At 34.9% G+C, this 23,444-nt stretch overlaps 1 protein-coding gene across 4 annotated transcripts in view; it reads left to right on the top strand.

The window, feature by feature from the left end:
- Window positions 1–235: 235 nt before the first annotated feature.
- LOC149536336 (uncharacterized) overlaps window positions 236–23,444 on the top strand; it is a 176,011-nt gene continuing 152,802 nt past the window's right edge. The window contains exon 1 of one of the 4 annotated variants that reach the window (XM_089804681.1): window positions 236–662. In XM_089804681.1, the coding sequence (XP_089660807.1) occupies window positions 419–662 (244 nt within the window). In that variant the 5' untranslated portion in view covers window positions 236–418. The remainder of the gene's footprint in view (window positions 663–23,444) is intronic. The other 3 variants (XM_089804682.1, XM_089804680.1, XM_089804679.1) reach the window with 3 other exon arrangements.

Below are 23,444 nucleotides of genomic sequence, written 5' to 3'. Positions count from 1 at the left end.
TCCCATAACTTTATTTTTTAATATCATTTTTTACCTTATTATTAAATAATTAAAAACTACTTAAAAGAATAAAATTAAAATTAAACGCATGGATACCCTTGATTTTAAAAAGAAAAATTCAATTAGAAGTTTTATACTCTTTTCTTTCAACAACAAAAGAAGAAAAACAAGTTAGGAGGAGCATTGACGGATTCATTTAAAAAAATAAAAAATCACTCTGGATAAAAGTGAAATACAAAAATGACAGCTTCTTTTTTTTATTTTTTTTTTATTGCAGAAAGCCAGAAAACAATGACAGCTTTTATTTCACGCGCTCCCTCCTTTTCATTTCATTTCTTCCCCTTTAAGCATTCACGTTGCTCAAATATTTTCCCCTGCGTCCTTTCCGTCTGCAATAGCAGTGGTTCAGAAGAAGAAGATGGCTTATGTTCCACCGCACAGAAGAAAGAAAGACGGATCTGAGAAGAAAGAATACTTTTATCCAAAGACGGATGTTGATCCAGATGCGGATGTTGAATCGGAGAAATTTGCTCATCTCATTTGGTTTGCCGTTGATGCGAATGTCAATCCCCAACCTAATTTGAAGCTCTCATTCAAACCTTTTGCAGACACATCAATTCCACATACGCCAGAGAATAGGGTTTTCACCCTCTCTGTAAATGGTAATAACCTTCAAAACTTTAAATATTTGCATTTTACTGTTGAATTGGGGATTTTTTTTTGTTTCTTTCCGGTTTCTAGCTTTAGATAATTGCATTTATGGATTCCCTTTGTTTATTTCTGGTTTCTAGCTTTAAATAATTGCATTTAAGGATTTCCCTTTGTTTATTTACAGTTTTTAATTTTAAAATTCATGTAGACAGAGACACTCCTCTTTGTTGAATCTGAGAGTGTTATATAATTTTCAATCAATTGAATTTACTTTTCTATAAACCTTTTTTTTGAAATCTTCAGACCCTTTTGGAAACTCTCATCTTATAGATTGTAATAATCTTCAAATCTTTAAATAATTGTATTTTCAAATCTTTAAATAATTGTATTTTACCTGTGAATTATAGATTCTCTTTGTTTCATTTTACTAGTTATTCAGCTTTAAAGTTCATATTGAAGCCAGCTTTAAAATCATATCCTTTAAATAATTGAATTTTACTAGTGAATTGGGGAGTCTCTTTGTTTCTTTCCAATTTTTAGCTTTAAAATTCATATAAAAACAGAACGAGTCTTCTTTGTTGAATCTAATAATGTAGGAATCCTTACTTTACAATTAATTAAATCAGCTATTTAGAAATTATATAGTTTTCAATCAATTTAGTTGATCTATATTTTATAAATAAACCTGTTTTTTAAACTCCTTTTCTAAATCTTCAAATCTTTCTAAAAATTCTCATCCATAAACTGTAATAACCTTCAAATTTTCAAATAATTGTATTTTACTTGTGCATTAGAGTTTTGTTTATTTCTTTTCAATGATTTTTTCAGTTTTAAAGTTCACCTTGAAGTAGAGTCTTCTATGTTGAGTCAAATCTCTACTTTACAACTAAATATTTTATAGACAAAAAATAATTACATTTTATTTATATTCAGAGTATCATATTTAAAATTGAGGATTTTCTTTGTTTCTTGTCCGTTTGTTTCTTTTCAATGATTTTCAGCTTTGAAGTTTATGCAGAAACAAAGTCCTCTTTGTTAAGTCTACCAAATCTGAACCTCTATTTTGCAATTAGATATTTTGTAGTTACATTTGACTTTCTTTTAAAGTATTACTTGGGATTCTCTTTGATTTTTTTGGACAAAATATTAGCTTTAAAATTCATGCTGCAACAAAGTCCTCTTTGTTGAGTCTACCAATAAAATTGGGGATTCTCTTTCTTTCTTTTTATCAAATTTTTAGCCAAACAAAGTGCTCTTTGTTGATTCTAACAGTATCTGAACCTATACAATTAGATATTTTGTAGGGATTGCTTAATTGCATTTTACTTGTATTCAAAGTATTATGTTTAGCATTGATGATTTTCTTTGTTACATTTCAACAATTTTCAACTTTAAAGTTCATACTGAAACAAAGTCCTCTTTGTTGAGTCTACCAATATTCGATCTCATCTCTTCAATTTTTATAATGCGTTGAGTTAGACATTTTATAGGGATTATATAATCTTCAAATAAATGTAATTGATCCACATTTTACAAGTAGTGGTTTTCATGGATTCATTTCGCATGAATATGGATGATCCATTTAAAAAACATTGAATTTAGCTGAGCCTTGGAAAGGTAAAGCATTGAGATCTTGAAATTTTTCTCAATATTGCTTGTGGATTACACCATGTGTGAGTTTTTGTATCAAAATTTAGATCAAACTCTATGATCATTCATCGAGAATAGGTAAAGCATTGAGATTTCTATGAAAGTTTAATGTTTTTTGTTTTTCAATTAGATGTGAGAGTTTTTCCACCAATATTTTAGATAACACTCTATGATATATCAAGATAATAGAGTGCTAAGAGACTCACCCATGATTTAATTCAAAAACACCAACAATTAAAATTATAGACTTGTGCAAATATGATGTCATTAATTCTATAAAATTGTCTCAAAACTCAATACAATTACAATAAAAAGATGCTTAATAATAGAGTTTCACCCAAAAATAAAATCCACTATGCTTGCTTGATTACCAAAATCCTCAACAAATTATGACCTTTTATTTATTATAAAGCATCTTTGCCTCATCCATTGACAAGCAAGAGGCTTTTTGTAGTGTATCACATTATGACATTATCAAAATTCAACTATGTAATTGTCGAGTTAAATGCATGCACTAATGATTTGCACAACCTTATTTCTCATGAGCATGACTATCCCACTTATTGTCACATATCTAGGTGATGTTCTTGAAATGTCACCCACCTTGATATTATTCCAACTCAATTATAGTAAAACTTAGAGTTGCTCATGGACTAATGATTCACACAACATTATTTCTCATGAGCATGACTATCCCACTTATAGTTACATATCTAGGTGATGTTCTTGAAAGGTCACCCACCTTGATATTATTCCAACTAGTAAACCTTAGAGTTCCTCGCAAAATCAAGCACACCTAGATTGTTATCGTATTTGCTAAATGCTCAACAAGCCTGGTGCCTTCAAACCTTCCATTATAATCTATTTAGCTTGTGTATTGAAAATTAGGAAGTGTGCCAAATTGTGATTTTTTATATGGATTCAATTGCACAAAATTTAGTAAAACTCAGTGACACATCTCATAAGTAGTGGTTCGCCTAAAATTCTCGCTCATAAGCATGTGTGATACACTTATCATGCCTACATGATGCTCACTCAAATGGAAAATCAAGGTCACCCATCTTGGTACCACTATGACTCGTCCATGGATAATCATGAAGTTTCTCCCAAGACCAAGCCTACTTAAGTTAAAACTATAAGAATTTTCCTAAGGCAAAGAATGAAAATGCCAAGATCGAAAAGCTTAATTGATAGCACAAGCTATATAGAAAAAATGATATCAACTGATTGATTCAGTAATGTAATGTCCCTGGAGGGGATCTTCTCCAATTTGTTTTAAAATTTCTAATAATGATATTATTTGTAATGCCCCTGTAAATTCTCTAATGCTTGCCTTGCTCCTTTTTGATTGTTATTGTAATGAATTCTATCTTATTTCAATTTTCTCTCTCTCACACACACAGCTCTTTAAAATATCTATTCTTGACTTTATAGCTGATCTCCGCTCCATATATATCTATACGTATCTCGCTAGTATCTCCATTCTTATCTATATTTGATTGTTTCAGCTCTCTTATCTATATATTTGTACTTCAACTCTCAAATGCTCTAGGATTTTAACACCCAAACATTGTATATGGAACCTCCCAAGTAATTAGCATTAAACATACATTCCATTTTGAGTATGCTTCAATGCGTGTCTAGCATCTGAGTCAGATGATTGTGGACTCACTTTTCCAGTTAACGTATTACCACCATAAAGGACAGCAAAAATATATGGGAGTTCACCTCTGAGTTTTACTTTATTTGTGTAAAATTAGCAGCTATAGCTGCATAAATTGGGCTGGAATAGAAAACAAAATAGACCTTAGCAGAAGGAAAACAGACAAAAATAGAAAAATAGAGAGCTGTTCAATAAGAATTAGAACCCCCCGTTTTGCATTAAAGAATGAAAACAAACATTACAATAAATAAACCATAATCGGTGAATAAGTTCTAGTTTAAAACTGAACTGGTGATGGAGACAGAGTTGAGCAGTCAAAACAAGGATGCATGCCAGCTACGGTATCCTTGAATGAGGAAAAGTCACTAAAATCAGAAAACATGCACCGGCAGAAAACATGCAGCAGTGGATTTAGAATTAACTCCAGTAAAAAATTGTCATCCCAAAATCTATTTCTATTTAGTGGTGGTAATATGAATATGAATGGAATAGTCATACGTAAATTATTAAAATTGTCATCCTAAAATCTATTTCTATTTGACAGTGGATATGAATGGAATAGTCATATGTAAATTGTTCAAATTTCATATCTTTCGTTTGGGTATATCAAATCGGAATTGTGAATAGAAATATGCATTCTAATTTTGGTCCAAAAATGAGCATTTACAATTTCACCTAAACAGGTGGAATTGAAATACATATTCCTATTTTAGTTTTATTTATTTTAGAAAACATAAATTTTTGGGTCTGTGAATTCCCTGTCAAATTCTGACTGAACCAAACAAGAATAAGAATACGTATTCTTAATAAGGATACGTATTCTTATTTTCTATTCTAGAATAACAATTCCAGAATACGTATTCCTATTCCCATATTCTTATTCCTGCAGCCAAACAGACCCCAAGCCATCATATCATATGCTATCTCAGGTGTGATTGGGTGAAAACATATTATTAGGAATAATCCCCCAATCTATGCAATCATGGTTTATAACCAAGGAAACTGATTGTTCATGCCTGTGATTAATCTCTCTGTTTAAAGGTCTGATATATATCTCTTTCTATTCCAAATAATTGCAGACGCTTCAATAAGCTGTGATTCCTCTTTTATGTCGCTACTAACTGGGATTGATGATACTCCCACTTATGAATTAACTAAGGGTTCGTTTGGCTGCGGGCATAGGAATGGAGAATAGGCATGTAATATTGGGAATAGGAAGGCTATTCCAATTACAGCTATTTTTTGGAATGGGTATAAGCTCATTTTAGAGGCAAAATGGGAATACGTATTCCTATTCCCTATTTCAAGTGATGAACCAAACAAAAAATAAAAACCATATTTCAACTTTTCTATTCCTATTCCAGCAACCAAACGGACCCTAACGACCTAAATCTGTTTCACTTTGTCGTTTGGTTCAGAGTCCCCCTTATCCGCTTGCAATTCTAAACAAGGATTGTGAGAATTAATAGTCTTCAAAACCCTATTAAACTCGAACAATTCACAAACTTGTATCATGACTGTCCACTCCATGACTTCTTTTCCCCATAAGAAGATGGTCCAGTACTAAAACAAGTCTGTACACGTAAAGATCACCAATGAGTTATCATATTACTCTGTCTCTCCCCCTTTATTGTCTCTCAACTCTATCCGATGATTGTTATATCGAAACAAGTTTCTTTCATTAAGCAATAATTTTCTAGATTCTGTTGGGTGTATTTTTTTTTAGTATCAATATTTCTGATTATACTATGTGATGCATCATTAAGATGATAAAGAGCATGATTAGAAATAGTAAAGTGATGATAGATCATTGAAACATTGATGCTAAAAAATACACACAATAGAATCTACTAACTAATTACTTTACAAATGAAAAATCATGACTTCTAATCACTAATAAATTTATTATTCATTAATATACAATTATTTACTATTTTAATAATTTACTTTATAATATTTATCACAATACACTATGTAGAATGTTATTAATGATATCTTCTTTCATTATTTAGATAATAATTTATCGTAATATATTTCATTTAATCAATAAATTATTATTATATTTTATTATTTTATTGGTATTGAATATTAGATAAGTTTAAATCTTTAATTTTAAACTTATTTAGTTATGGATATTACTTAATTTAATTATTATTTATTAATAATCATTTGTTTAGTTATTACCAATTGGTATTTAATTTATAGTTTAATATTAGGATATATTTTTTAAAGTTTCTTTTAGGGAGGGGATAGTACATGAATAAAATGTCCATTCAAATAATTAACAATATATATATGTTTGAATATATAGGCAATGAATGATAATTAGGAGTGATGCAAAAGATAACCTATCAACTTAATCACATGTCTTGAGTAGTGGTGGATCATTATCCATTGTACAATAAAGTATATTCAACATGTGCAACAATGAGAGGATGCTAATGTGCCAAGAGCACTAAAGGTGGATCTACACATAAAGTGTACGTGATAACAATTAACCCCACCTCATGTGAGTTTTCTCCTACAGTATGTGCTAAAATAAAATGCAGGCTCATATGTGTCTACATATGCAAATGCATTATGCTAAGTAAACTTAAGTAAAGTATAATTAATAATATTTAATTACACCAACACCATTCCCCCCTAGGTACAGTTTAGGGGAATCCACTTATGCTCACAATGCTAGATGACAATGTGTAATGGGTCCCAAATACTAAGCAATGCTAGGTACCCATGTACAATATGCAAAATTAATGAAATCTCTCATAGAAGTGGAGAAAGAGGAAAAACATCATAGGGAAAACCTTCCCCCAAAAAGAGAGATGAAAAAAAAAAAACAAGATGCATGGATGGATGGAGGGATCAAGACCCCCCATTATGACATATATCATACATATATAATAAAAAATCCTCAAATAGGAGAGAAGAGGAAGAAAGACCAGGTAGCCCCATGTCAATACTAAAAGGTGTGTGACCCCCTCTAACTATTGTATCAAAATACCCATTGTCATGTCAACCATGAAAGAATGATCAAGTAGATAATAAAGATCAAGTTTGGCATGCTCCCTCACAACAATTGTAGAAGGATCATCTTCACCGAAGAGAAGATGAATGTCATAAATAGTGTCTCCCAAATCAATAATGTAGGACTCCACAAATAAAATTGGAATGTTTGTCAAGCCATCATCCTTAGGAACTATAATGGAAAGACAATGAACATCTTGTTGCACTGAATCACAAGAACCAATGGATGTATAAATGCAAGCATCATCATGAATGATAGTAGAAATGATTTTGATAGGAGGAGAAGGAATAGATGGTTCAAGAGCTTGATCACATGTGAAAATACCCAAGTTTAGGTAGCCAAAGCTCTCCTCAAAGTTTGAATCAACATTGTAACTGTGATCAAAATCTGCTAAAGAATCGGTATCACCATCATGATAAAAGTTTGCAAAGTAGTATAACCAAGATGAATGATCAATAACCCTTGTAGCAATGATATTTCTACTCTCGAAGTCTGTGATAATAATTGAATAAGGAGTAAATTCCACAATCCACCTTGTTTCCTCATGAGTGAGTTGATAAATAGAAATGAGATTATGACTTAGTTGAGGTACACACAACACAACTTTGAAGGTTCCTTCTTCCTTATCAATTCTCTTTTCCCAATCACACTCATGTAAGTATGATTGCCCATCAAAATTGGTGATATGTGACAGTGCTTTAAATGAATAAAACATAGACTGTGAAGATGCCATATGATGAGAAGCCCTTGAATTTGGAAGCCATCTCTCTAAATCATGAGTTGAAGCAAAAAGTAAAAGTTGACCTTTTCCTTTATCCTTTTGTTTGTCAAAATTTGTATGTGAAGAAGGGGACGAAGCAGTCATTCTTGAAGATAGACTAATTTTATTCTTCTTAAGAAGATTCTTGAGTTCATCAATGCCTTGTAGCAATGATGTTCTTCATGTCCATTCTTCTTGCAATATGCAAAAGTGAGAAATTTCTTCTTATACGATTTTTCGTTGTTGTTACTTTGGGTGAGGAGGTAGATTGCTCTTTCTATTGTTGGGTCTTGTGTTGCTACTTGTTCAATTTCTTCTTTCCTTGAATCCCTTGATTATCCACCAATGTCTTAGACTTTGAAGACTTGATAATCCTCATGCTCATCAAGTTTGATTGTTCTACCATCAACATCTATGCAGAGGCATCAAATGAAAGGCATGATGTATGAAGAACCCAAAGTCAACTTGTGGGTATTGAAGCTAGAAACAAATGTTGCATACTCTAGTGGAAGTTGTCTCATCAAACTTTGGATCAATTTTTCATCCTCTATGCAAAGTCCACAATCCTTACCATTGTCCTTAACTCATGTGCCTTGGTGATATAGTCTTGGATTGTGTCAAAATCCTTATTATCCAATTTCATGAGATCTTCATCAAGTTTATAACCCTTAGCTTTATCAACTTTACAAGCTAGAAAACTTAACCCATGCTTTGTTTATTGTATTATAACTTTCAGTATGGAAGAAAAGGTTTCCATAATTTCTCAAAGTATCAAGAACAATTTATTTTTATTAATCCATTCTTTATGATGGTCAATATGGATGGTACAACCATTATTCCATCAACATAGTTAATTAAACCTTTTCCCATCATTTTACTCCACAATCTAATTTTCTAGGTAGCATAATAATGTGCAGTTAAATCTAGAAATGCAAGAGAATCTATGATGAAAATAAAATAAAAATTAAAAAAAAAAGATAAAGTGAAGAACAATTTTGCCCAAACAAGCTTACAATCTTATAGCAAATTTGGAATTTTTCTCAAAAGGTCATGCACTTTCATAAAATATTGCACTTGAAAATGTGTCCCTATGAGCCTGAACAAATCATCCTAAGGTGCAAAATGATGGATTGGACAGGTACAATCACTAAAATCTACAATCTTTTTAGACTCTATGCGTGAAAACTATAAAATAGTTACATCACTAAAAAAAAAGAATATTCTAGACAAAATGAAAAAAATTACACTCAAATTGGAGTCTAGATTACCAAGTTATGGTCCCTCAAAGTCAAACTCCCAAATCAAATTTGCAATGAGGGGTTCAAAATTTTAAAATCTAATGACATTAGCAAAACCATAGATCAAATTTGGCAGTTAATTGACCTTCGCATCAGAGCAAAAATACTCAGTTATGACAGTCAAAAAACCATCAAATTTAAGATGGAAAATCGATAATGCAATCATGAGCTTAAAATTGATGTCCAAACGACCATCAAACCAAATTTCTTCAGAATAGGGGCAACTAGGCGGACGAGGGGTCCAATGAAGGGTAGACGGCCATCAAACTTATACCAATTGCCAATATCCAATCAACACAGTTTTCACGTATACGCCAAAAAAAATTCGATGTTGATGTCTACAATGGCTTCAGGGGTCAATCTGTGCTGGCTGGCTAAAAACGGTGAGTTGCAACGAGAAAGGTGGATAGGTGATTTGGAAGGGTCACACAATATAGACTGTGCGGTCTCACATAAGTTGGGAATGTTGATTCAAATCATTGAGCTATGTTGTTCACCGAGGTTGTGGATCGTGCTGCAATGTTTGACCGGAATTTAAGAGCTAATAGTATACCAGAGGATTGGGTGTGCTTAATGTTTATTTAGACTATGCACTCAACGGTGGAAGATCTAATATTTGTGCAACACAGTATAGTGGTGAATCACCTAATTTATGCATTGTGTGGACCAATGCTCATCTATAAGAGCCAAAGATTGAGCTCAAGCTTGGGGAAGAGCTGTTGAGTCATGCGCAGTGAGATGTGGCTTTAATCCCACATTGATTGCAGATAGCTTTTCCTAGATGATTTTATTGCTTGATTTGAACAAGCCTAAGCTGCCGAAATGTTGTAGTTGTTGTTGAATGCTTATTAGTCAACATTGGAATCTCTGTCATATCTTGGGCCAAGAGGAAGTTTGGGTCATTATCCAGACTAGATTGCTCACGTGCGTTGGAATCTCTGTCATATCTTGGTCCAAGAGGAAGTTTGGGTCATTATCCAGACTAGATTGCTCACGTGCGTGCGTTGGAATCTTTGTCATATCTTGGTCCAAGAGGAAGTTTGGGTCATTATCCAGACTAGATTGCTCACGTGCGTTGGAATCTCTGTCATATCTTGGTCCCAAGAGGAAGTTTGCGTTGGAATCTCTGTCATATCTTGGTCCAAGAGGAAGTTTGGGTCATTATCCAGACTAGATTGCTCACGTGCGTTGGAATCTCTGTCATATCTTGGTCCCAAGAGGAAGTTTGGGTCATTATCCGGGATCAGATTGCTCGGTGTGCTTAATCTTAATCTTATTTGACGAAAAATATAGAGACCAAATAGGACAATTGTTTTCTAAAAATTGACCCAAAACATTATTCTACCAAATCATTTTATAGTCAAAACTGCTTGGAGCAACTATCCAAACACAAATCTTATTTGACGGAAAATATAGAGACCAAATAGGACAATTGTTTTCTAAAAATTGACCCAAAACATTATTCTACCAAATCATTTTATAGTCAAAACTGCTTGGAGCAACTATCCAAACACAATGTAGAGGCCAAATAGAACAAAAATTGTCTAAAAATTGACCTAAAAAAAATTCTACCAAATTATTTTATCAATTTATGGTCAAAATTGATTGGAGCAACTACCCAAACATAATAGCAAGATTGTAATGAGCCTTGCTCAAACTGACCGTAATTTGCCCTAATTTGCTACTTGTAATTTTGTCGAACAATTTATGTGCAACCTTGTAACTTGCTGGTCTGAGTGCATAAATGTTTTCCCAATGATATCCAATGTATATACTACTTGCAAAAGAGTCCTATGATGTTTAGACAAGGTCCTAGATGCAATGCATATTTCTTTTTGTATTTTGAAATGCAATAGATGAAGTATCATGACCTAAATGTGCAGCTACAGCCTATAGTCATTATATCAAATAGTTGGCATACATCCATTTTAAACTTTCAAATAGACAATAACTCAAATAGAGAATTCCTAACTTCAGATATATTATTGACAATGCAACAATTCTACAATGGCAATGAGATGAGACGCCATGACTCTTGGCTTACGTATGTATGCTTAAATCTAATATGAGCTTTCAGCTACAGTAGTACCTCCTAAAATGCAACTAGTTGACATATAATAGCATGAATTGAACAAAGGAACTTGGTTCTTGAAGTTGCCTTGATTCTTGAATGAAGATGCAAGCAATGTCCCAAAGAGTGATGGTCTCAAATGCCCAATGTAAATGTCTGAAGCAACCACCCCTGTTCTAATATAAAAGATTATTACAAAATAATTCTTAGCTGTTATGGGCTCCAAAATGCAACCAGCTTCATCCAGTAATTCTCCTATATAGTGCGCCCAAGGTAGGAAGGGAAGTCAAACCAAGATGAGAGAGTAACAAACAAAATCATGGTCTCCACAAGCATCCCTAATGTCATTGAGTTTTTATTTTTAGAATCTGAAAATAATATCATACCTTCTCCTTTTAATATCTGATGCCAAGGAAGAGTGTAATACTTCTCCAAAATTGTGCCTAGGTTGAGAATGCTTTGAATGATGCACCAAGTTACTATAGTGAACACTATAGAAAATCACTATAGTGCGACACTATTCACGGGTATTGTAGTAGCCAACACTAAATCTAATATGCAAGTAATACCTTTAAACCCTTTATTCAGAAAGTACAATAATACATCAGCTATTGTACTCAATTATTTTTCTCAATGTAGCACAAACAGAAGACTGAAGTATCTTCCTCCTAGCTGCAATAATTCAAGTGATATTTCACACCTTCAAATTTGCTATCAATAGAAAGTTTTTGTTTCCTATGACAAAGAAGTAATCTGCAGAAACCCTAAGCTCCACAAGATGAAACAACAACAACAACATCAAATCTGCTTGATGAGAATGAAGCCCATGATGTCCATTTATACTTTTTTCCTCAAGAGATCGGCCTCCTTCTAGAACTTTCCCAAGTCACCTTCTAGAAGGAATATTAGTTTATTATTTTATTAAGTGACTTTATGATATATTATTTTATTTAAGTCACTTTATTAAATTAAATAAATATAAAGTTACCTTTTAATATTTATTTATTTGATAATTTTATAAATAATTAACTTAATGCCACTTTTTAATTTAATTTAATTAATCAATTAGTCATCCTCATAAAATAATCATTATTTTGGACAACTTAATTAATTAGATTAATTAAATCAAGCTACCTCTAAAACGGGGACATTACAGTTCGCCCCTCTTGAAATTGCTTGTCCTTAAGCAATTCACCACCTGGATCCCACAAGAAGAATTGCACAATGTCCTTGTCATCACCAAACAACATTTGTAACACCAACACTTGCACAATCTACTGAATCGACTCATTCCCAAAACTATGATATTGAATTTGATGTAGCCACACGATTGGAAAGCCACTACCTATTGCCTCCCGTTGTACCGCTCTAATACCCCATGTCTCCAAAACACTACAAGTCTCCAAGTCCTGAAATAAATGATAATCATCACAAGGGAGAAAAGTAGAAGACCTGCCAAACTTAGAATCATTTTCTGTGGTCGGAATCAAATCATATATGAACTAACTAGAACACTCCTTATTCCACCCACCTCTCTATGTCATCAAAGTCATTGTCAAATCCTAAACATGTGAACTAAAATCAAATTGATGAGCACACCTTAAGATGCAATCGAGGTGAAACTCTTCTGACTGAGCTAATGGAATACCTGAATGATCAAGTGTATTCCATCCAATATTGCCATCCTCGGAAGAAGGCTCACAATTCATGATAGGATGAGTTGGTTGTGCAACAACATCACCATGAATGCCATCTACAACCTTTCCCTCATAATGGATGCTATCTATTGCCTGGAAAGGTGCTAAATCAATACCAAAACCCAACATGCAAGTCTTAGAAGGAATCATCTCTTTCTGATTCAACTGACCAATGTTAGCCTCCAAAGTACCAAAGAAGATACTAGTACTCAGAACTCCACTAGCACCTGAATCTTCCACTAACACTAAAGTTTCCACACCACCACCTAACACTGCATCTGTATCCTAAGTGTGAACACTAGGTGAACTCATACTGCTATCATCCACAAGTGTCTTGGCTGCTCGAAAGGAATGATCTGAATCCTAAAGTGCTAATTGAGTGCTCACCAAAGAATCCCTAGTGACCATAAGCTCCTGAGAAAGCATATCAACTTCCTCCTTTTCCCTCATCAAGACATCTGAATAGATCCCAACAAGGTTAAGAAGGTGTTCACGGTCTGAAAGAACGTGTAAATAACTTGATTTCATCCCTCCCATGCCTTCTTTGATCACCTACAAGCTATCATGAGAAGACTCTGCCACAACTCCCTTTTGTCTTCTCTCAAGTTGAACTTCCCAAAGCTGATTTTCAATCATCTTATGCATCCTGTCATAATAAGATAGAGCTTCCATGATCCCATCCTCATTCACCTTTAGCTGGTTCCTCAAACTGTGTAAATGATGCGGAGTATCTCTAGCTTCATCCTCACATGAAGAAGCCTCTAACTGTGCCTGATATTCTTTTTCCACAAATTCCTAAATGCTCTCATGTCGATTTGCAAGTGGGTCAGCACCAATTCCATCTGTCAAATCAGCAGTGTCTTGAATAGGTGTCTGAAAATGAGAGGACTCATGTTGCTTCTTGTCCTCATCATCATCTTGCTCAATTGAAACATTAGACGATTGCATGCTATCCTCTTGAAAAGAAGATGAAACCATAGGTGAAGTATCATTATCCTTACATTGTTCAACCAAACTTCTTAACAACTCATGTGCCATGGGTGATACATCTTGCTCACCTTTCCAAACAGCCCATAGGTCATTTATCATGAGCTTAGAAATAGCATCATCCTCATACAAAACTGAAGACATGATGGATTGCATTGAACTGAGCATAGATGAACCTCGTCAATAACATTCCAAAATATATGAAACATCTTGCGAATGTCATTAACACAATCCATGGATAACATAATGTTTTCAAATCTGAACTTTGCAAATACTTCAAGTAGTTTTACCCTCTTAGAAAAATAAGGGTTTTTGATGTCATCCAAACCTTTGAAACTTGCCACCATGATCTGAAGTACCTCTTTCATAATATGGCTATCATAAGAATCAAGAGGAGCTGTTATCCTCATAATAATTTCACTAATGCAAGAGATGGCTCCAAGTCTTACCACCTCATCATGATGTCTCATAAGTTGTGGCTTAACCAAGCAATGCACTGCTGGAGACAAAGCTAGTTTCATAACATCAAAATGCGACTATTCAACTATGTATAGACAAGTCTCTAACTCTTCCAAAGTGCTTAGAAGAACCTCCTTTTGCTGAGATGGATGTTCTAATTTCTTCCCTACAGTATAAATTCTTTCTTCCAAAACTCTTTCACTTGTTGAAGCAATGCTTATAACTAAAACTTCTAATTTGCAACTAAAAACTCACCCAACTAGATGGCAAGACAATGGCTCTGATACTCAAACTGACCACAATTTGCCCTAATTTGCTACTTGTAATTTTGTCAAACAATTCATGTGCAACCTTGTAACTTGCTGGTCTGAGTGCATAAATGGTTTCCCAATGATATCCAATGTATATACTACTTGCAAAAGAGTCCTATGATGTTTAGACAAGGTCCTAGATGCAATGCAAATTTCCTTTTGTATTTTGAAATGCAATAGATGAAGTATCATGACCTAACTGTGTGGCTATAGCCTATAGTCATTATATCAAATAGTTGGCATACACCCCTTTTAAACTTTCAAATAGACAATAACTCAAATAGAGAATTCCTAACTTCAGATATATTATTGATAATGCAACAATTCTACAATGGCAATGAGATAAGACGCCATGACTCTTGGCTTACGTACGTATGCTTAAATCTAATATGAGCTTTCAGCTACAGTAGTACCTCCTAAAATGCAACTAGTTGACATATAATAGCATGAATTGAACAAAGGAACTTGGTTCTTGAAGTTGCCTTGATTCTTGAATGAAGATGCAAGCAATGTCCCAAAGAGTGATGGTCTCAAATGCCCAATGTAAATGTCTGAAGCAACCACCCTTGTTCTGATATAAAAGATTATTACAAAATAATTCTCAGCTGTTATGGGCTCCAAAATGCAACCAGCTTCATCCAATAATCCTCCTATATAGTGCGCCCAAGGTAGGAAGGGAAGTCAAACCAAGATGAGGGAGTAATGAACAAAATTGTGGTCTCCACAAGCTCTAATGTGATTGAGTTTGTATTTTCAGAATTTGAAAATAATACCAAACCTTCTCCTTTCAATATTTGATGCCAAGGAAGAGTGTAATGCTTCTCCAAAATTGTGCCTAGGCTGAGAATGCTTTGAATGATGCACCAAGTTATTGTAGAGAACACTATAGTAGATCACTGTAGCGCAACACTATTCATAGGTACTGTAGCAGCCAACACTAAATCTGATATGCAAGTAATACCCTTTAAACCCTTTATTCATAAAGTACAATAATACATCAGCTATTGTACTCAATTATTTTTCTCAATGTAGCACAAATAGAAGATTGAAGTATCTTCCTCCCAGCTGCAATAATTCAAGTGATATTTCACACCCTCAAAATTGCTATCAATAGGAAGTTTTCGTTTCTTATGACAAAGAAGTAATTTGCAGAAACCCTAGGCTCCACAAGATGGAACAACAACAACAACAACATCAAAACTGCCTAATGAGAATGAAGCTCATGATGTCCATTTATACTTTTTTTCTCAAGAGGTCGGCCTCCTTCTAGAACTTTCCCAAGTCACCTTCTAGAAGGAATATTAGTTTATTATTTTATTAAGTGACTTTATGATATATTATTTTACTTAAGTCACTTTATTAAATTAATTAAATATAAAGTTACCTTTTAATATTTATTTATTTGAAACTTTATAAATAATTAACTTAATGCCACTTTTTAATTTAATTAAAATAATCAATTAGTCATCCTCATAAAATAATCATTATTTTGGACAACTTAATTAATTAGATTAATTAAATCAAGCTACCTCTAAAACGGGGACATTACAAAGATTATATCTTGTTCACACAATAGCAAGATTATATCTTGTTCTAAATGCTCACAAGAGGGATAGGAAAAATGATGACCAATTAATTGATTCAATAATGATCAATAATACATGAATACAATTCCCATATAGATAGTTTACAACGTAGATATGTTTGAACATATACACAATGAATGATAACTAAGAGTGGTGCAAGAGATAACCTATCAATCACACTAGGTGTAATCACATGTCCACCAGTGGTGGATCATCCTCTATTGTACAACAAAGTATGTGCAATAATGAGAGGATGATAATGTGATATGAGCAACGAAGATGGATCTCACACTTAAAAAGGCATGAGATAATAATTAATTCCACCTCAAAGGGATTTCACCTATACCTTGTGCTAAAATGAAATGCAAACTCCTACATATCTACATGACAACTAATATGCAAATGCATTATCTTAAGTAAACTTAAATAAAGTGTAAATTAGTAATATTTAGTTATACCTGAAAATACCTCATTTATAAAATCCTAGGAAAGTGTCACACCTTATAAATGATAAATTATACACCCCCTTAGCTGATCCATTAGTGAGTAGTGCATTTTTTTGCAATGTTTCAAACATTAATATTGTATATAAGGATTTTTTGGTGTAAATAAGTATTTACTATTTACACAGTTTAAGTTTACTTAGGTTAATGCATTATTTTATTATTTTACATTATTTTATTATTTATTTAGGTGAGACACTTAAGAGTTTGTGTACTCTCACAGAAGTACGCAACTCTAATTATGCACATGGTGTCTACAACACTAGAGTTTGCATCATTCACTAAGTTGTCATGTTGACAACACAGTTATTCACACTCCTCATTTAACACATGTTGTCTACACCATTGATTTGCGTGATGCACCATTGTAGGCTTATCCTCACATCATCACACTTACTTTTGTGCTTAATGGAGGATAACCCATATCTGGTGGACATATGCCTAGTTGTATGACTTATCATGATACTAACTTCTATGCATTCTAGAAGCTCTCTAGAGGCTTTTATATATAGGCACTCCAAGTGTACTCTTCATGTGGTATATATGACATATTGAATGAATATATTGTCATTCTGATCATACTCTCTCTTTGGTCTACTATTGTGCTTGTGTTTGAGTTCCTTGGTCTTGGGTGAATTTCGGCCTAAGCCAAATTCTTACATGGTATCAGAGCTCGGGGAGATTCTTTACACATAGCCATTCGAGACCATTCATGCTTCAACATGTCGACCCAAATTTGGAGTATCACATAAATTGGAAGCATCTAGAGATAGATCTGACCTCACCGTTGCGTCTGGAACATCGATTCGGTGAAGATCGACTATAAATTCTACTACCTTCAACCAAAGTTGACTGTGAGGCAAAACTTTTTTCCAAATCGAAACTTAGAGGCCCTGATTTGCAGTTTGGGTATGGTCATTTTCGGATCTATTTAATTATTTTTTAAGATTTGAATTTTAATCTGTGTATTTTTCGGATTTTATTTTTCAAAAATTTTGCCCAGTCGAGCATTTAGGTAGAGAATTTTTTTTTGCAGAATCGGGCTATCAGATCCCGACTCTACACTTTTGAAGGTTTATTTATTTTCGCAGGGTATATTTTAATCAATGTACTCATTATTCCTTTACAGACATTCATTCAAAATCTGCACATAGCCACACATAATATGGGCAGTATAGTGAGTAGCCTCACCGTCCGATAGCACCATTCTATCCTTTGGTGGCCTTTTATTTTGTTAATTGCGGCGTGTTCAATTTAAACAACATTGCAGTTAACATCCCAACAAATGTGGGATTTTGCATAAAAAACCCAATGAATGGGAACAACATTTCGGTGGATATTCTCCACCGGAGGCAGCATATTCTGTAGCATACCATACTTCGGCGCCCGCACAAAAAATCAACCGTGATTTCTAGTTTCTGGTGTCGTTCACAACTATTCAACACCCTGCGTAGTTTGAATGAGTATATTTGAACGATCAGGTGTCAGCTCCCTCAAGACACGCGACGATGATCACACCCGCCCACGTGGAGCCACATGGACTGTGAAAACCCGTGCATTTGTGCCATGTGTTCAGCCTTGTGGACACTCTGTCGCCACGAAATGATTTATAATTCACTCTCGAAAATGGTCAGTGCCAAATAATCCTCCAATGTGGCATATCGTACTTGACTCAGCAGATACACTGGATCTAGCTGGCGCCACTTCCCTCATATAGTCAGCAATCCGAGTCAGCTCCATATGCTTGCATGGACCTACCATGTCTGTACTTTTTGTACAATTTCGTATGACCACATCACTTGTTGATGTCATGTTGACATCATCACAGGGTTGAAGGTGCGCTAATGTCATCAATACAGTGGCCTAAAATTGATGGTCATCTGACTGTCATTCTAGGCCAATTTTGAACTGTTGAGATGGTCGTATGACCATCAAATTTAACTCCATCTTTTGTTGATGCAACCCCTCTCCAGATTGATTTTTGATTTTGCAGTCTGACTTTGGGAGGACATATCTCAGTCATCCAGACTCCAAATTAGGTGCAATTTTTTTTGAAATTGGGTAGAATTTCTTAAACTTTTCAGTGCTGTAGTTCTTTTCTAGTTTTGGTGCACGAGTTTGTCAGAAATTGCATTTTTTGGTGACTATACCTGCATAATCCTGCATTTTGCAACTTCAAACGATCTATATGGGCACATTTGGAGTCAAAAATAGGTTTCATTTTTTTGAAAGTACATTATTTTTTGTCTACTTTCTAGATCTGTAGTCAGATTGTAGGGTTGTGTGGACAAAAGTGTCACTTTTAACAATAGGGCCTTTCTTTTCTTTGTATTGCTTTAGAATTGTAGGACATTGTAAAGTTCCAGACTTGTAATCCATATAGAGGTTGTAACAAGCAAAATCAAAAGCCCACGAAGGCCAAAATTGGCAAGTGGCCCATTGTAATCATACTACTGATAAAGTGCCAAAAACATTTATTTCAGGGGGTTTCTTGATTTAGTGAAAATGGGGGGTGTTCTTGGTGTTGTGTTCTCTCTTTTCCGCACTTTTCTTTCATTTTCTGCATTATGAAAAATTTTAAGTTTCCAAAATTATCTCCACATAACTATGCTACATGGTCCATCAAAATGTGGCATCACTTAATGCATAATGGAGTTTTTCAATATGTAGGTGGTACTCTTCCTAAACTAGTAGGTGATAATGTATTGGTAAGTGATATTTCAGCTTGGATAGTAATGGATAAGAAAGCCCTAGGTGATATATGTTTGGGGGTTGATGATAAGATCATGTATCAAATTAAGAAGTGTTCTACATCCAAGAAAGCTTGGGATACCCTTGAAAGCCTATATGGTAAAGTGTCTGAAGAGGATGTTTTCAAAATAGAAGATAAGCTTGTCTCCTTAGATCTTAAGTCATATGATTCAATACAAAATTTCATCATCAAGGTGAATGAACTAAGGACAAAGCTTACTGATTGTGAGAGTTCTATCAAAGATGACAAATTGATCTATCTCATACATAACAAGCTGCCATCGGAATATTCCACATTTGTATCTTCTTTTAACACCTCTAAGACTACCTTAGGGTCTGCCTACAAGAAAGTCACTTTTGATGAATATGTTGATCTGTTGAATACTGGAGAAAAGAAGTTGAAAACAATAGGGATTCTCAAATCACCTTAGTCGGGAGGGTTCTCAAAATTCAGCTGGACAATCTTCAAATCAAGGAAAGGGTATGAAGAAGTGGAATAACAAATTCGAAGATGCAAAAAAGACAACACTACAATCCAATCAACGATACCATGAAGAAACTGTGGAGGTATGTTCTGAGAGCTGTAATTGAGTACATTACTCTGGACCCTAGGTTTGATCGGGCTCGTACCCACCACTTTTTTCTTTTGAATCATTTTCGACACAGCTATAATTTTTTTTCCTTTTTACTTGTTGACTTCCATGAGCAAGGTGGTGGTTAGCTTCAAAAAGAAGTCCACTGATAACCACGCTCTGCATGAGGGGCTCTTGCTGCTCATTTATGAGCACTTTAACTATAAACAATGCCCCCCCTTAGATTGAGAATGTGATCTCTAGAAGCTCCAGCTTCTCTTCAGACTCAGATGATATTCAGAGCTTTAGCTATGAGGATGGCAGGATTTCTTCCACTGATAAAATTGTCACCCTTTAGGTCAAGAATTCACCTTCTTCCATTACCCCAAGTAGGAAAAGCCCTAAGGCTCATGGGCAGAAGCAACCTGTGAAGGATGTGAAGGTTGACAGTGATGATGAGGAGGATGTGGAGATGAAAGAGGAGGAAAAGGAGATGTCGGAGGAAAATAAGGAAGAAACACAAGAGGGAGGGTCTGGAGGATGAGAGATTGCAACAAGAACGAGATATGTCTTTGTTGCCTCTTTCTCCTATCCATACTCAAGCCCAACCTAAGGAGAAAAAAATGGATTCTGAGACTAAGGGTGGGGAGGTGTAGGTTAAAGACAGGAGGAAAGCTTGGAAAAACTTTAATGTTAGGACATCAAAAATTGGCATTTTTAGAGAGGCCATGAACCCGCAGGTCCTTTTGGAAAACCAAGAAGAGGTGTGGCTTAAAGAACTTATAGACTTGACGATTGTGGCTATTTCGGATAATGCAAGGGAATCTGAGCTAAACCTCTTGAACAATGCCCGCAATAGTATGATTGATAACTTCAGATCAATCAAGTGGCTTTTCCATGAGCTGGAGGAGGTCAAAGAGCAGGTGGGTCATATGGAGGATAATAGGAATGGAGCAGATTTTGATAATAGAGATGACAACGGTGAGAGGCTCAGTCTGGTAGAGAGAAGGATTAACAACCTCAAAATCTACAATCATAATCTCTTGAACCAGATGATTTCGCTGCTAAGCTCCATTAACAACAACATTATTTCTTTAACTAGTTGGATCAAAGACAAAGTTATGAAGGAAGAAGAGGAAGGAAAAGACAGGGAAAAAGCCAGACTGGTGGTCGACACTGCAAAGGAAAACATCAACAATGGTCAAGACCAAGAGGATCAAAGGGCACACCAGCAAGAGGCTGAGGAGAACCAGATGACCTATGAGGCTGCTCAGGTCATGCAAGACCTAGAGAGAAAGAATGAGGACTAATCCACTGCCTGTTCTTTTGTCTCAATTTGTTTTTTGGCTTTTTTTCAAGGCTTTTGCCTTTGTCGTTTCTAAGTAGTTTCTGTTTCTAGTCTTTTCTATGATCTTTTTTTTTAGGCTGGGCCTTGGGCTTATTATCAACCTTTGAACTTGAACTCTTTTGGCTGCACTTTTCACGCTTATTATCAGCCTTGTTATTGTTTTAACTCTTGGGTTTTAGGGTCCCTGTAAAACCTATTTATCTAATAAAAAACAAGGCAAGTCTTCCTCAAATTTGAACAAGAAGGGGGAGAACAATAAGGAGAAGAAAAAGTGTGCCTATTGCAAGAAATCGGTTCATGAAGAACATGAGTGTTATCTTAAAAAGATTGATGAGTTGATCAACATCATGAAGAAACATAATGTTCCACTACTTAATGCTTATAAGGATAAAGGGTCTTCTTCAGATTCAAAGGGCAAAGGGCAAGCACTCATGGAAAATTCAAACTCTTCAAAGGAATGGATCTTTGACTCAGGTGCCTCCTATCACATGGGTTCTTCAAAGGAGGATTTTTTGTCAATGAAGCAATCAAAGGTACCACACATCTTCGTACAAGATGATACCAAAGTGGAAGTTGAAGGGAAAGGAAACCTGGAGATGGAAAATGAAGAGTTTCAAGATGTTCTCTATGTTCCAAACCTAAGTTCCAATATCCTATCAATCTACCAAATCACTCACCTCAGAGATGGACATAGAGTTGAGTTCCTTCCTGACTCAGTACAAGTGCACAATCTGAAAAATGAATCAATGGTTGCCATGGGGAAAGTGAATCATAACAAAAGTTTGTACTCTTTTTCCCATTTTGTGCCCAAGCCTCCTTCAAAGGCCTTGTTATCTCAATCAAATTCTCAAATGCAATTATGGCATTAGTGGTTTGGACATCTTTCCCTCTGCTATCTTGAGAAAATTTGCAGAAAAAAAATGGTCAGAGGTCTACCCCAAATCAACTTTTCCCATAGTGAATGTTCAACAAATTCAGTGGATATGCATCCAAAGGGGAAGTTACAGAAAGGGAAGTCTTCAAGAGCACCAGGTGTTCTATAGATGGTTCACATGGTATTAACAAGTCCTTTTGCATTCAGATAGGGTCGCTACATACTGAATTTTGTCGATGAATTTTCAAGATACACTTGGGTCTATTTTCTTCATAGTAAGAATGAAGTGTTGGACAAGTTTCTAGCTTTCAAGACTCATGTTGAAAAGAAATCCAGGAAAGCCATCAAAGTTTTATGAATGGAAAATGGAAGCATGAATGTGAACAAAAGACTTACATACTTTTGCAAACTTGAGGGCATTGACCTTCAGAATCCACCAGCATTAAGTCCACATAAGGTAGATGTTTCAGCTTTGAGGATCCAAACTCTTAAATCTATGGCAAGTTGCATGATACAAGCCAAGTCTCTAGATCCATCACTTGAAGTTGAAGCAATCAGTAGTGCCAGTCACATTCTTAATAGGTCTCCTCATCCAGCTTTAGATGGCAAGATTCATTTTGAAGCATGATGCGGCAAAAAACCTATTATGACACACTTTAGAGTCTTCGGTTTTCCTGCATAGGCAAAGACATCTTCTAGGGGATGCAAGGCATAGTCACCTAGGCCTTGTACTTTCATTGGTTATGAAGACAATGTGAAGGCATACAGACTATTAGATCCAAATATACATCAAATTTTTGTGGAGAAGGATGTACACTTTGAGAAAAGTTCACCAAGCTTGTCCTCTAATCCTCTCCGCACATCATATCATGTGGAAACTGATAGTGACACCAGTGATAGTGCTTCAACAAATTCAGATACGTGGAGTTCTATCGACATTTATAGCAAGAGGTCACTACATCAGTATAGTCCACATGCATATATCGCCACAGTGATAGGTCCAACACAATAGGGTACATCCACTCTTCCAAGTCCAACTTCAGTGATAGATTTGGGGGACAGTATTGATGATTTGCCACTTCTTCTTGATGCAACACCACCTTTTTCAGTTGTCACAAGGGGCTCCATCCAACTCTCTTGTTCATTCTCTACATGATAAATCATTACAAGTTGAAGTGATTGTGGATACTTATGATCAGCAGTTGTAGTAGGGTTCTCCATTAGTTGCAGAGACAAAC

The sequence above is a fragment of the Cupressus sempervirens genome, chromosome 10 (assembly GCF_028749045.1).
Source record: "Cupressus sempervirens isolate cs-2001-9-10 chromosome 10, ASM2874904v1, whole genome shotgun sequence".
Taxonomy (NCBI): Eukaryota; Viridiplantae; Streptophyta; class Pinopsida; order Cupressales; family Cupressaceae; genus Cupressus; species Cupressus sempervirens.
Note: the sequence above shows the minus strand (reverse complement) of the source record. Positions and strands in the feature narration are given on the sequence as shown.